The sequence below is a fragment of the Corvus cornix genome, chromosome 15 (assembly GCF_000738735.6).
Source record: "Corvus cornix cornix isolate S_Up_H32 chromosome 15, ASM73873v5, whole genome shotgun sequence".
NCBI lineage: Eukaryota > Metazoa > Chordata > Aves > Passeriformes > Corvidae > Corvus > Corvus cornix.
Window position 1 is genome coordinate 12,407,471 of NC_046345.1, and position 10,570 is coordinate 12,418,040.

At 67.3% G+C, this 10,570-nt stretch overlaps 1 protein-coding gene across 1 annotated transcript; it reads right to left on the bottom strand.

Moving 5' to 3' along the window:
* Positions 1-547: 547 nt before the first annotated feature.
* On the bottom strand, positions 548-10,209 carry GAS2L1 (growth arrest specific 2 like 1). The gene is given in 10 exon segments (XM_039561346.1): positions 548-1,461; positions 1,497-1,602; positions 1,604-2,144; positions 2,146-2,416; positions 4,102-4,287; positions 5,210-5,306; positions 5,541-5,648; positions 8,350-8,423; positions 8,426-9,003; positions 10,052-10,209. Coding segments are annotated over 10 exon segments (2,160 nt in total). The 5' UTR covers positions 10,129-10,209; the 3' UTR covers positions 548-1,339.
* Positions 10,210-10,570: the final 361 nt, after the last annotated feature.

Sequence of the window (10,570 nt, forward strand, 5' to 3'; positions counted from 1 at the left end):
GCTCTGGGACATCCCACCAAGCACTGGCACCCCTGCCACACGTCCTGCTGGGTACTGGCACCGTGACTGAGCACTGGAGCTGCTCCAAACATCCCATGGAGCACTGGAGCTGCTCTGGGACATCCCATAAATCACTGGTCCTGCTCTGGGACACCACACAGGCCACCAGCACCACTCTGGGCCTGGACACCACCCCCACTTACAGGGGAGAGAGGCAGAGCAGGTGTCCAGGGACCAGAGGGGACACGGTGCTTTGGAACCCCCAAAGTCACAGCAGGGTGGTCACCACCAGCAGGTCTGGACCTCCCTGGTGACCCACAACCTGCCCAGCCCTTGGAGCATGGCCATGTCCCCCTGGGCCAGCAGCCCCTGAGGTGGAGGTCCCTGGCCCTGGAGGGGCCCCAATGGCTCTAACGGGGCACAGGACATTGGGACTCAGCCTCACTCCAGCTCTTCACTGCTCCCACCCCTCCTGCGACCACCAGAGCCCTCCTCCCTTGGGCCTGGGGGGGGGTCTGGATCCCCCTGGACAGATGACCACACATGGTGGGCTCAGCTCCGTTGGTCTTTACTGGCTGGGGAGGACATGCAGGGCCACAGGGGTGGGGGCCACGGTGGCCTGGGCTGGGGACACAGCCCTGTTCCACCCCGGGGACATCAACACGAGCTGTGGGCAGTGCTGTGGCCGGCTGGGGGCTGGAGAGGGAAGAGTGATCCCTCCTGCCCTGAACTATGGGTTGTGGTGACAAACTGCATGTCCCCGAGCCATCTCAGCAGTGGAGAGGAGATGACAGGAGGAGAGGAAGTGGCCGAGGAGGTGATGACAAGAGGCTGAGAAGAGAGGAAGGTCAAGAAGATGATGAGGATGTGAAGGCCTAGAGGAGGAGAAGACAAGAGATGCAGGAGGCAGCCCAAAAGAAGAGGAGAGAGAGATCTGAGATGAGGAGAGGAGGAGGCTGACAAGAATAGCAAGAAGAGGAGAGGAGGAGGAGGTCAAGATGAGGAAAACGAGCAGAGAAGAATGAGGAGGAAGAGACCAAGATGAGAAGAAGAGCTGGGTCCTCTCCAGCCCCGTTCCCAGGTGCCAGCTCTGCCCTGACCACAGCATGACCCCCCTGTGGAGCTGCTCCCCATGGCATGGGGACACCCCCGGCACCCTTCGGGCCTGGCTGGGGCTGGGGGCTCCTTGCAGGGCCCACCCCCATGCCAACAGTCACCAAGTGCAGGGGTCCTGGCCACCCCAGCTCTGTGTCCATCGCCTGGCCGGGTGTCTCCACACAGGTGCCACCTCCCCCCTCCCGCAGCAGCTCGGGGATGTCCCCGGGGCTGCCAGGAGCTGTCACGGCCATCGACTCCTCACGGCCACGGCGTTCTCCTCCAGCCCCTCGCGCTCCCGCGGGGCCCAGGGGGGCTCCAGGAGCGCGGAGGGGATGCTCTGCAGAGCCCCCCAGGCCTTGGGGCTGCCGTTCGAGGCTCGGTGGGCGCCTGCCCCGTACCCCCGGGGGGTGGGAATCCGGACGGCGTCTTGTGGGGCTGCGTGTCCAGCCGGGGCTTGGCCCAGGGCCGCGGCGGGGGCGCGGGGACCCCCGGCCCGGCGCTCTCCTCCATCTCCATCAGCTCGTCCTCCCCGGTCGCCCAGTCGGTGTCGGAGCCGGGGTTCCCCGGGGTCTCCCGGTTGTCCCAGGAGGCCGGGAAGCAGCAGCTCTCGTCGGAGGAGCTGGAGAAGGTGGAGCGGCGCCTCGCAGCTGCCAGGGTGGGGTTGGACGGCAGCGGGGGGGCAGCCGCCGTTGTTGCCGTTGCTGTTGCCGTTGTTGCCGTCGCTGCTGCTGCCGCCCCGCCGCCCGTCCTCGGCGGGCAGCCCGTGCTTGGCGAACACGTTCAGTGAGGAAGACGAGGATGACGAGGAGCAATAGCCGAGTCAGCGGTGGGCAGGGGACGCGGGGGGGGGGCTCTCCGTGTCCCCCAGCTGCTCCAGCAGCCGCGTGTTGGCCAGGAATTCCTCCTCCAGCCGCTGGAACAGCCGCTGCTCCTGCCCGGGCTCCAGCCAGCGCGGGGCCCGCAGCCTCCGCGCCAGCCTCCTCGGGGTCCCCGGGGCCGGGCCGGGGGTCGCGCCGCCCCCCGGGGCTCCCCACGGGGCAGGCCCCGGCCGCGGGGGGCTCTGCCCGTGCCCACGAGTGCTGCCCGTCGGGCCGGCGGCGGATGAGCAGCAGCGGCGCGGGGCCGCGCCCGGGGCTGCGGGAGGCGCGGGGGGACCCGCGGGGGACGCGGCGGCGCGGGGGGCGCGGGGGGAGCCCGGCGGGCCGGGGGGGTCCGGGGGGTCCCGGCGGGCCGGGGGCGGCGGGGGCCGCTCTGCGCGGAGGCGGCCGAGGAGTCGCTGTCGCCCGAGCAGCGCCGGGAGCGCGCGGGGGCGCGAGGCCTGGGGTGGGGGCCGGGGGGGGAAGGGGGGTCATGAGCACCCTGGTGACCCCCCCCAGTGCACCCCCCGATCGCACAGCGTCCATGAACCGCCCTTGATACCCCAGTGCAGCCCTAATGGAACCCCCCCAGTGCCCCCACCCACTGCACCCCTCCCCACTGAACCCTCCCCGCTCTCCCCCATGGCACCCCGCGTTCCTTCCATTGCACCCCATTTCCCTCCCCATTGCACCCGTTTGTGCCCCATTGCTCCTCACAGCACCCCCGTTGCACCCCACATTCCCTTCCTTAAACCCCGTTTCCATTCCCATTGCACCCCCACTGAACCCCCCACTAAACCCCACATCTCCCCTATTGAACCCCATTTCCCTTCCCCTTGCTCCCCCATTAAGCCCCCACTGAACTCCCCATTCTCCCCCCCACACCCTTTCCTCCTCACTGCAACCCCCAGAACCCCATTTCCCTCCCTACTGCCCCCCATTTTCCTCCTCTATTAAATCCCCACTGAACTCTCCCACTGCACCCTCATTCTCCCCCCTTCTCCCCTCCCAACCCTCCCCACTGCACCCCATTATTCCCTGTACTGCACTCCATCTCCCCCCCACTGCACACCCACTGCCTCCCTCCTCTGAACTCCCCCATGGCACCCCACATTCCCCCCACTTGCCACCCCATCCCCCTCCATTGCACACCCCACTGTACCCCATTTCCCCTACTGCCCCCCCATTCCCCCTTATTCCCCCATTTCCCCCAGTGAACCCCTACTGCCCTCCCATTGCACCCCTCTTTCAGCACCCATCGCCCACCCATGGCCCCACACCGAACCCCCACTGTCCTCCTCCACTGCCTTCCCTAACTGCACCCCCATTCCTCTCCCACTGCCTCCCCAATGATTCTCCCATTTCCCCCCACTGTCCTTCTCCACTGCCCCCACTGCCCTACCAAATTGCACCCCCGTTTCACCCCAAATTCGCCCCCACTGCCCCCTCATTGCACCCTCCAGCACCCCTCATTGTCCCCCCATTTTCCCCCAACGATTTCCCCATTGCACCGCCCCACTGAGCCCCGTTACCTGCACTGCACCCCCAGTGCCCCCCCCATTCCCCCCTCCAGTACCTCCCATTGCCCCCCACTGCCCCCCAGTGATGCCCCCACTTGCTCCTCATTGCACCCTCCCACTGCCACCCCAATGGTTTCCCCAGTGTCCCCCACTGCACCCCCAATTCAGCCCCCATTTCCCCCTCATTCCACCCCCAGTATCTCCACCGCCCCCCTTCACCCACTGCTCCCCAATGCTTCCCCCATTCACCCCCCATTGCCACCCCACTGATTCCACTGCCCCCCCCGCTGCCCCCAGGATTTCCCCAGTGTCCCCCACTGCACCCCCAATTCTGCCCCAGTTACCCTCATTCCACCCCCTATTCCCCCCCAGTACCTCCCACTTTCCCCAATGTCCCTCATTCCCCTCACTGCACCCCCATTATCCCCCAATGTTTCCCCCATTAACCCCCCCCATCCCCTCCCCGTCCCCTCCGTGGGCTGCGCCCTTGCTGTGGGGTCTCGGCGCGGTTTTGGGGTCCCCCAGCCCCCCGGGGGGCCGTACCTGAGCGTTCCCGTTCCCCGCGGCTCCGCGGGGCTCCTGGGGCTGCCGGAGCCGGAGCGGGCGGGCCCCCCTCGGGGGCAAACCCTCCTGCCTGGGGGGCTTCGGGGGTCCCCCCGGGCTGGGGGCCCCGCTCCCGCTCCGCCCCGGCCGGGGGGGCCCGGCGGGCCGGGGGCGCCGGGGGTGCTGGGGCTGGGGCGCGGGACGAGGAGGTGCTGGCAGCTGCTTTTTGGGGGACATGCCCGGGGTGCGGGGCTGGGGCAGGCGGTGAGCTGGAACGGAGAGGGGGAGGTCAGCGGGGGCAGCGCTCAGCATCCCCCGCCCCTCACAGCACCCGCATTTTCCAGGTGGGAAATCCCAGGAGGTGGGTGAACACCTCGGGAATTAATATGGGGGAAAACCCCACTTCTGTCACTCCCCTTTTTCCCCTTTCCAGCCGGATCAGTGCCCTGAGGAGCCCAGCCCCAGGGAAGGGAGCCCCATGGAAAATCAGGGAATGGAACCCCACAGAGAGGCAGGGAATGGAGCCCCACAGAGAACTGGAGAAGATGCTCCACGGAGAATCAGGGAACAAAACCCATGGGGAACCAGGGAATGAATCCATGGGGAACCAGGGAACAGAACCCTACAGGAAATCAGGGAATGGAGCCCCACAGAACAAAGCCCTGTGGAGAAGCAGGGAATGGAGCCCCATGGAAAAGCAGAGTCCCAAGGAGAGCCAGGGAATGGAACCCCGCAGAAAATCAGGGATCAAAGCCCCATAGAGAAGCAGGGAAAGGAGCCCCAGAGAGAATGGAGCCACAGGGAGAGTCCAGGAATGGAACCCATGGAGAGCCAGGGATGGAACCCATGGAGATCCAGGGATGGAACCCATAGAGAGCCAGGGATGGAACCCATGGAGATCCAGGGATGGAACCCATGGAGAACCAGGGAATAGAACCCATGGAGATCCAGGGATGGAACCCATGGAGAATCAGGGAACAGAACCCATGGAGAACCAGGGATGGAACCCATGGAGATCCAGGGATGGAACCCATGGAGAACCAGGGATGGAACCCATGGAGAATCAGGGAACAGAACCCATGGAGATCCAGGGATGGAACCCATGGAGATCCAGGGAATGGAGCCCCACAGCGAGCCAGGAGCCAGCAGCGAGGCAGGGGACACCAGGTGTGGGGTCCCGGGGACACTCACAGAGGGCAGCACAGCGACACGGGTCGTGCTTGTCCAGGTAATGTTCCAGTGTGTCCCAGCCGCCGCCCACGCGCACCATGACGTGGCTCCTCAGCACCTGCGGGCAGCGCTGTCACCCTGCCTGGCCCCAAAAAGCCACCAAGAGCCCCCCAGAACCCCGGAGCAGGCAGGAAATCCAGCTCTGGACCCCACCCGCTGCAGGGTGCCTCGGGATGGGCCCCACCCTGCCTGGGAGCGGGGGAAGGAGGAGGGCGGGGGGTCCCGGTGTAATGGGGTGACAGTGGGGTGAGGGAGGGGACAATAGGGTGAGGGAGGCGGTGGTGGCTCTTACTCGGACGAAGATGAGCGTGTTGGAGTCGCCCACTTTGTACTTCCCCTCCGAGACCTTGACCATGGGGAACTGCGAGGGGCAGGAGCAGCAGCCCAGGATCTCCCGCACCTGCCGGCACAGAGGGGAGGCGTCAGTGGGGTATGGACGCCCTGCTGTAGGGTCGGCGGGGTCCAGAACCCCCCCTGTAGGGTCGGCGAGGTCCAGAAACCCCATTATAGAGCTGGTGGGGCACAAACACCCCCATTATGGAATTGGTGGGGCACAGACCCCATTATAAGGCCAGTGGGGCACAGTCCCCCCACTACAGGGCCGCTGAGGCACAGACCCCCTGTTATAGGATCGGTACGTACAGACCCCCTGCTGTAGGGCCAGTGGGGCGCAGACCCCCCAGTTATGGGGCTGGTGAGCACAGATGCCCCACTATAGGGTCAGTGGGGCACAGACCCCCCACTATGGGGTCGGTGAGCACAAACTCCCTGTTATAGGGCTGGTGGGGCATGGACCCTCCACTATAGGGCTGGTAGGCACAGAAACCCCCACTATAGGGTCGGTGGGGCACAAAATCCCCCTACAGGGTCAGTGGGGATCCCCATGATAGGGGCAGCCCCTCGGACTGGCACACAGGGAGGGGCTCCGTGTGCCCCCCACGCTGGCACCTCCCCTCCTCCGTGGGGAGCAGCCGGGTGGGCTCGGTGGGAGCAGCTCCCAGGGTTGGGGAGCACCCACAGCACCCTCGGCAGGCTGAGAACGGGCACAACTCTCTTCATCTGGGGCCCACCCGCTCCGAGACCCCCGCGTGTGGGCACAAAACACCCCCCACCCCACTAATCCTAAACCACGGGGGATTTGCCCCCAAGCCCCTGCCATGGGGCAGGACCCACATCCACCAACAGAAATGGGGTAAATCCCGGGTTTTTTTTCCCTCCCTTTAAACCCGAAGGGTGAAAGTGGAGTGGGAGGATTTGGGGGGCCGGGCAGGGGACCCCGGGGCTGTGGGGTGGCCGGGCAGTGCCACGGTCCCGCTGGCTGCCAGCTGCCGGCTCTATCTCCCGGGCTGACGTCAGGGATTAAACCGGGAGCCACGGGGGGACGCGGGGACGCGGCCGCATCCTGCCCCGGCCCGGGGCTGGGGCGAGGGGGGGGGGACACAGCGCCGCCTCGCCCCGAAATTTGGGGGTTCTTTAATAAGTCTGCGATTTTTGGGGGTTTTCCTGCAGTCGTGCCCATCACAGGGGTGAGAGGAAGGAAGGATGTGGCCGCTCTGGTTCCCATCCGGGTGACGGGGACAGATCCAGCTGGGGAAACTGAGGCACGGAGTGAGGAGGGGGAGTGCGTGCAGTGGGGGGGGGTCGTGACCCTGCTGCCACCCCGGGGGGGGCACCTGGGTACCAGGGGGGCCGGATCCTACCCCGCCAGGCTCCTCCCCGGCTCCGGCGCTGCCCATAAAAGCCGATGGCGAGGAATTACGCAGCCCGGAAAAATGCAGCCGGGGCTGGCAGCGCCCGGCCAGGGGGGCTTGGGGGGGCACCGGCGACGGGGGGCCCCCCCTGCAGTGGGACTGCGCGGAGGGCGGGGCCAGGAGGCTCTTTAATGAGGGACTTAATGAGGAATTAGGGTTTCAATTAAAAAAAGGCTTAGGGAGTCAGGGGAGGGCAGAGCCCCCTGTCCCCCCCCGTGTCCCCCCCGGGCCGGATTAAGCCGCTGCCTCGCCCGCGGGACGGATCCCGCACCCGGCTTTAATCCGTCCTGAGCTCCCGGCCCGGGGGGGTCCCCGCACCCCCCATCTGACCCCCAAATTGTGCCTGTGAGCAGCCGAGATGTCCCCGTGTCCCCATGTCCGTCCCTGGGGACAGCAGCCCCGAGGTGGGGGGAGGAGGAGGAGGGGGAGGAGGAGGGGGAGGGGGAGGAGGCGCAAGTCCTGGGCTGGGGACCACTGTGAGTCACCCTCTCACGGGGAGGAGGTGGCAGGGCACAGGTGGCACCTGCGTCCCCCTTGTGATTCTGGTCACAGCCACCAAAAGAACCACTCCTGGAGTCAGGAGGCTCCACGGGAGCTGTGTGGGTGGCTGGGTGGGTGGAGAGGAGCTCCCGTAGCCATGGAGAGCTGGGATGGGTGGGTGGAGCACATCCTATGGACCACAGGGGTGGGCAGAAGGAGCTCCCAGGGGTCAGAGAGACAGGTGGGACCTCCCCTGGACCATGGAGTGCCCTGCTGGGTGGGCAGAAAGGACTTCCTGGGGGTCACAGGGACAGGTGGGAGCTCCCCTGGACCACCGTGCTGGGGGGACAGGTGGGAGCTCCCATGGATGGTGGAGCACCTCATGGGACACACAGACAGGACCTCCCAGGGGCCACAGCAACAGAGAGGACTCCTGGGGGCCACAGAGATGGGTGGGACCCCCCCATGGCCTCCATTGGGTGAGGTTCTCCCACGGGCCACAGGCAGGTGGGACCTCCTAGTGACCACCGAGTGACCACTGGGTGGACAGGCAGGACCTCCCAGGAGACAGAGGGCACCCTGTTGGGTGGACAGAGAGGACCTCCCATGGACCACAGAGACAGACAGGACCTCCTGGGGGCCATAGTGACAGGGAGGACCTCCCACAGACCACAGAGTGCCCCGTTGGGTGGACAGAGAGGACTGCCCGTGGATCATAGAGCACCCCGTTGGGTGGATGGACAGGACCTCCCACAGACCACAGAGCGCCCCGTTGGGTGGCCAGCGAGGCCCTCGCGGTGCCCCAGCGCGCTGGGTGGCCGGCGAGGCCCTCACCCAGGCGCAGGGCTCCCAGGGGAGCGCGTGTCTCACCAGCTCGTCCAGGTTCTTGAGGTCGCAGAGGGTGATGGGCCGGGCCCGGCTGGGGAAGGCGCCCGCCTGGGGTCCCGGCTCTCCCGGCGCGTGCCCAGCGCGCCGTCGGCCATTTGGTCCCTCATCTCCTCCTCGATCTCCTCCTCCATTTGGATCAGCATGGGGGCCAGCATCCCAAACTTGGAGCCCCTCCTGGCCACCTCCAGCAAGCAGAGGACAAAGTTCTTCTCGTTCTTCTTCAGCACCAAGTCGTTGGTCTCGAACATGAGCACGTCCTGGATGCCCAGGTCCTGCCGGCACCACTGGATGAAGTTGGAGACGTTATCCCGGGCGATGAAGGAGCCGGGCACCACATTCTTCGCCTGGAAGACCACCTCGTTCTGGGGCACGCGCATGCGGGCGGCCGCCTCGGGGTGCCGCTCCTGGAAGTCCAGGGCGGTGCGGTTGACGTTGTTGGCGTGGCGGCAGAGGTGACATCCTGTCTCCAGGCTCTCCAGGAAGGTGTCCACCTGGATGTCCAGGTCGTAGAGGGTGTTGAACCACTCGGCCAGGTCCTCCTTCATGGCCTCCAGGTACTCCTCGCTGGAGCGGAAGGGGCGGATGCTCTTGGAGGCGGCCGACTGGATGTGGCTGGGGTCAGCCATGGCGACCTGCCTGCGGGGGGACAACAGGGGCTGTTACGGGCAGGAAGCCCCCCAAACCCCCTCAAACCACCCACCAACTTTGGTGACCCCTCTGTGCCTCAGTTTCTCCCCCCACGTTACCTGTGGGCAGGAGCGTCACCACTGCCACCACCACCCTCCAGGACCTGCCTGATCCCTGCCAGGACCTGCAGCACCCCCCACTCCACCCCATGTGTCCCCCACAGCCCATGTCCCCTCACTTCGTGTCCCTCCACCATGTGTGTCCACCCTCCATGTCCCTCACCCTGTGTCCCTCATCCTGTGTCCCCTCTGCCACCCCCCCCCAGGTTAATGAGTCCCTTGTGCCCCCACCCACCCCACTGTGGGGCTGTGGCAGAGCGAGGACATCCCTCCCCAACCCCGCCCTAAAAGCTGCCCAGTCATGGTGGGTGTCCTCACCCCGGTGTCCCCACCCCGGGAGCAGGTGACACCCTGAAGGATGGCAGTGCCAGGGGCAGGGAGCCCCCCCTAACCCTGGGGGGGTCCAACCGCAAGGGGCTGCACCGGCTGGGGGGATGGGGGATTGGACCCCAACACTCAGCCCTGGGGGGGGCTGCACCTCGGGGAGGACCCCCCAGCTGTCCCCAACATGGGGTGGGGGTACAAGAGCCGATGACGCCTCAGCAGAGGGGTCACCCCCTCCCGGGGGGGCCCAGTGACCTCCACTGCCACCCCCAGCCCAGCCCCACACCCTGGGAGGGGGATCCTTCCTCTGGGGTGTCCGTGCTGCTGAGGGGGGTCCCCTACCTTCGGAGGGGGTGTCCCTCTTAGGGAGGGTCCCCTCACCTGGGGGGGCTGTCCCTATTGGGGGGTGTCCTCTACCCTCGGAGCTGGGGGGGACCCTGTTGGGGGTGGTCCCCATCCCTCGAGAGTGGGGGGACCTTGTTGGGGGGTGTCCATTTCCCTCGGAGAAGGGGTGTCCTTATCGGGGGGTGTCCTTCCCTCAGGGGGTGGGGGGTCCCTGTTTGGAGGGTCCCTTTCCCTCGGGGGAGTTGTCTCTGTTGGGGAGGGTCCCCTACCCTCGGAGGGGGGGGTGTCCGTGCCGAGGGGTGTCTGTATCGGGGCTCCCCCTTTCCCCCGTGGGGTGGGTGTCCATCTCTGGGGGTGTCTCTTCCTCGGGGGGGGGGGGTTCCTTTCGGCGGAGGGGTCCCTATTCCGGGGCGATGCACCGGGGCGGCGGGAGGGGATCCGCACCTGCGGGGACACGGAGGGGGGGACACAGGGCCCAGGGCCACCCGCCGACCCCCCGGCCCTACTCACCGCCGCCGCTCTGCGCTCCGCTACGGCCGGGCCGGGCCCGCTCCCCGCTCCGGGCCGGGCCGCGGCTCCCAGCGCCGGGGGGGCCCCGCCGCGGCCCCCGCCGCCATCGGCCGCCGGCAGCGGCCCGGGGGCGGCCGGGGGGCCCGGGGGCACCCAACGAGGCTCGGCCGCCGCAGCCCCGCGGAGCCGCCGCCGCCGCCGCCGCGCCCCGGCCGGGAAGTTGGAGGCGGCCCAGAAAGGGCCGGGACGGGGGCGGCGGCGGCGGCGGGCGGGACGGG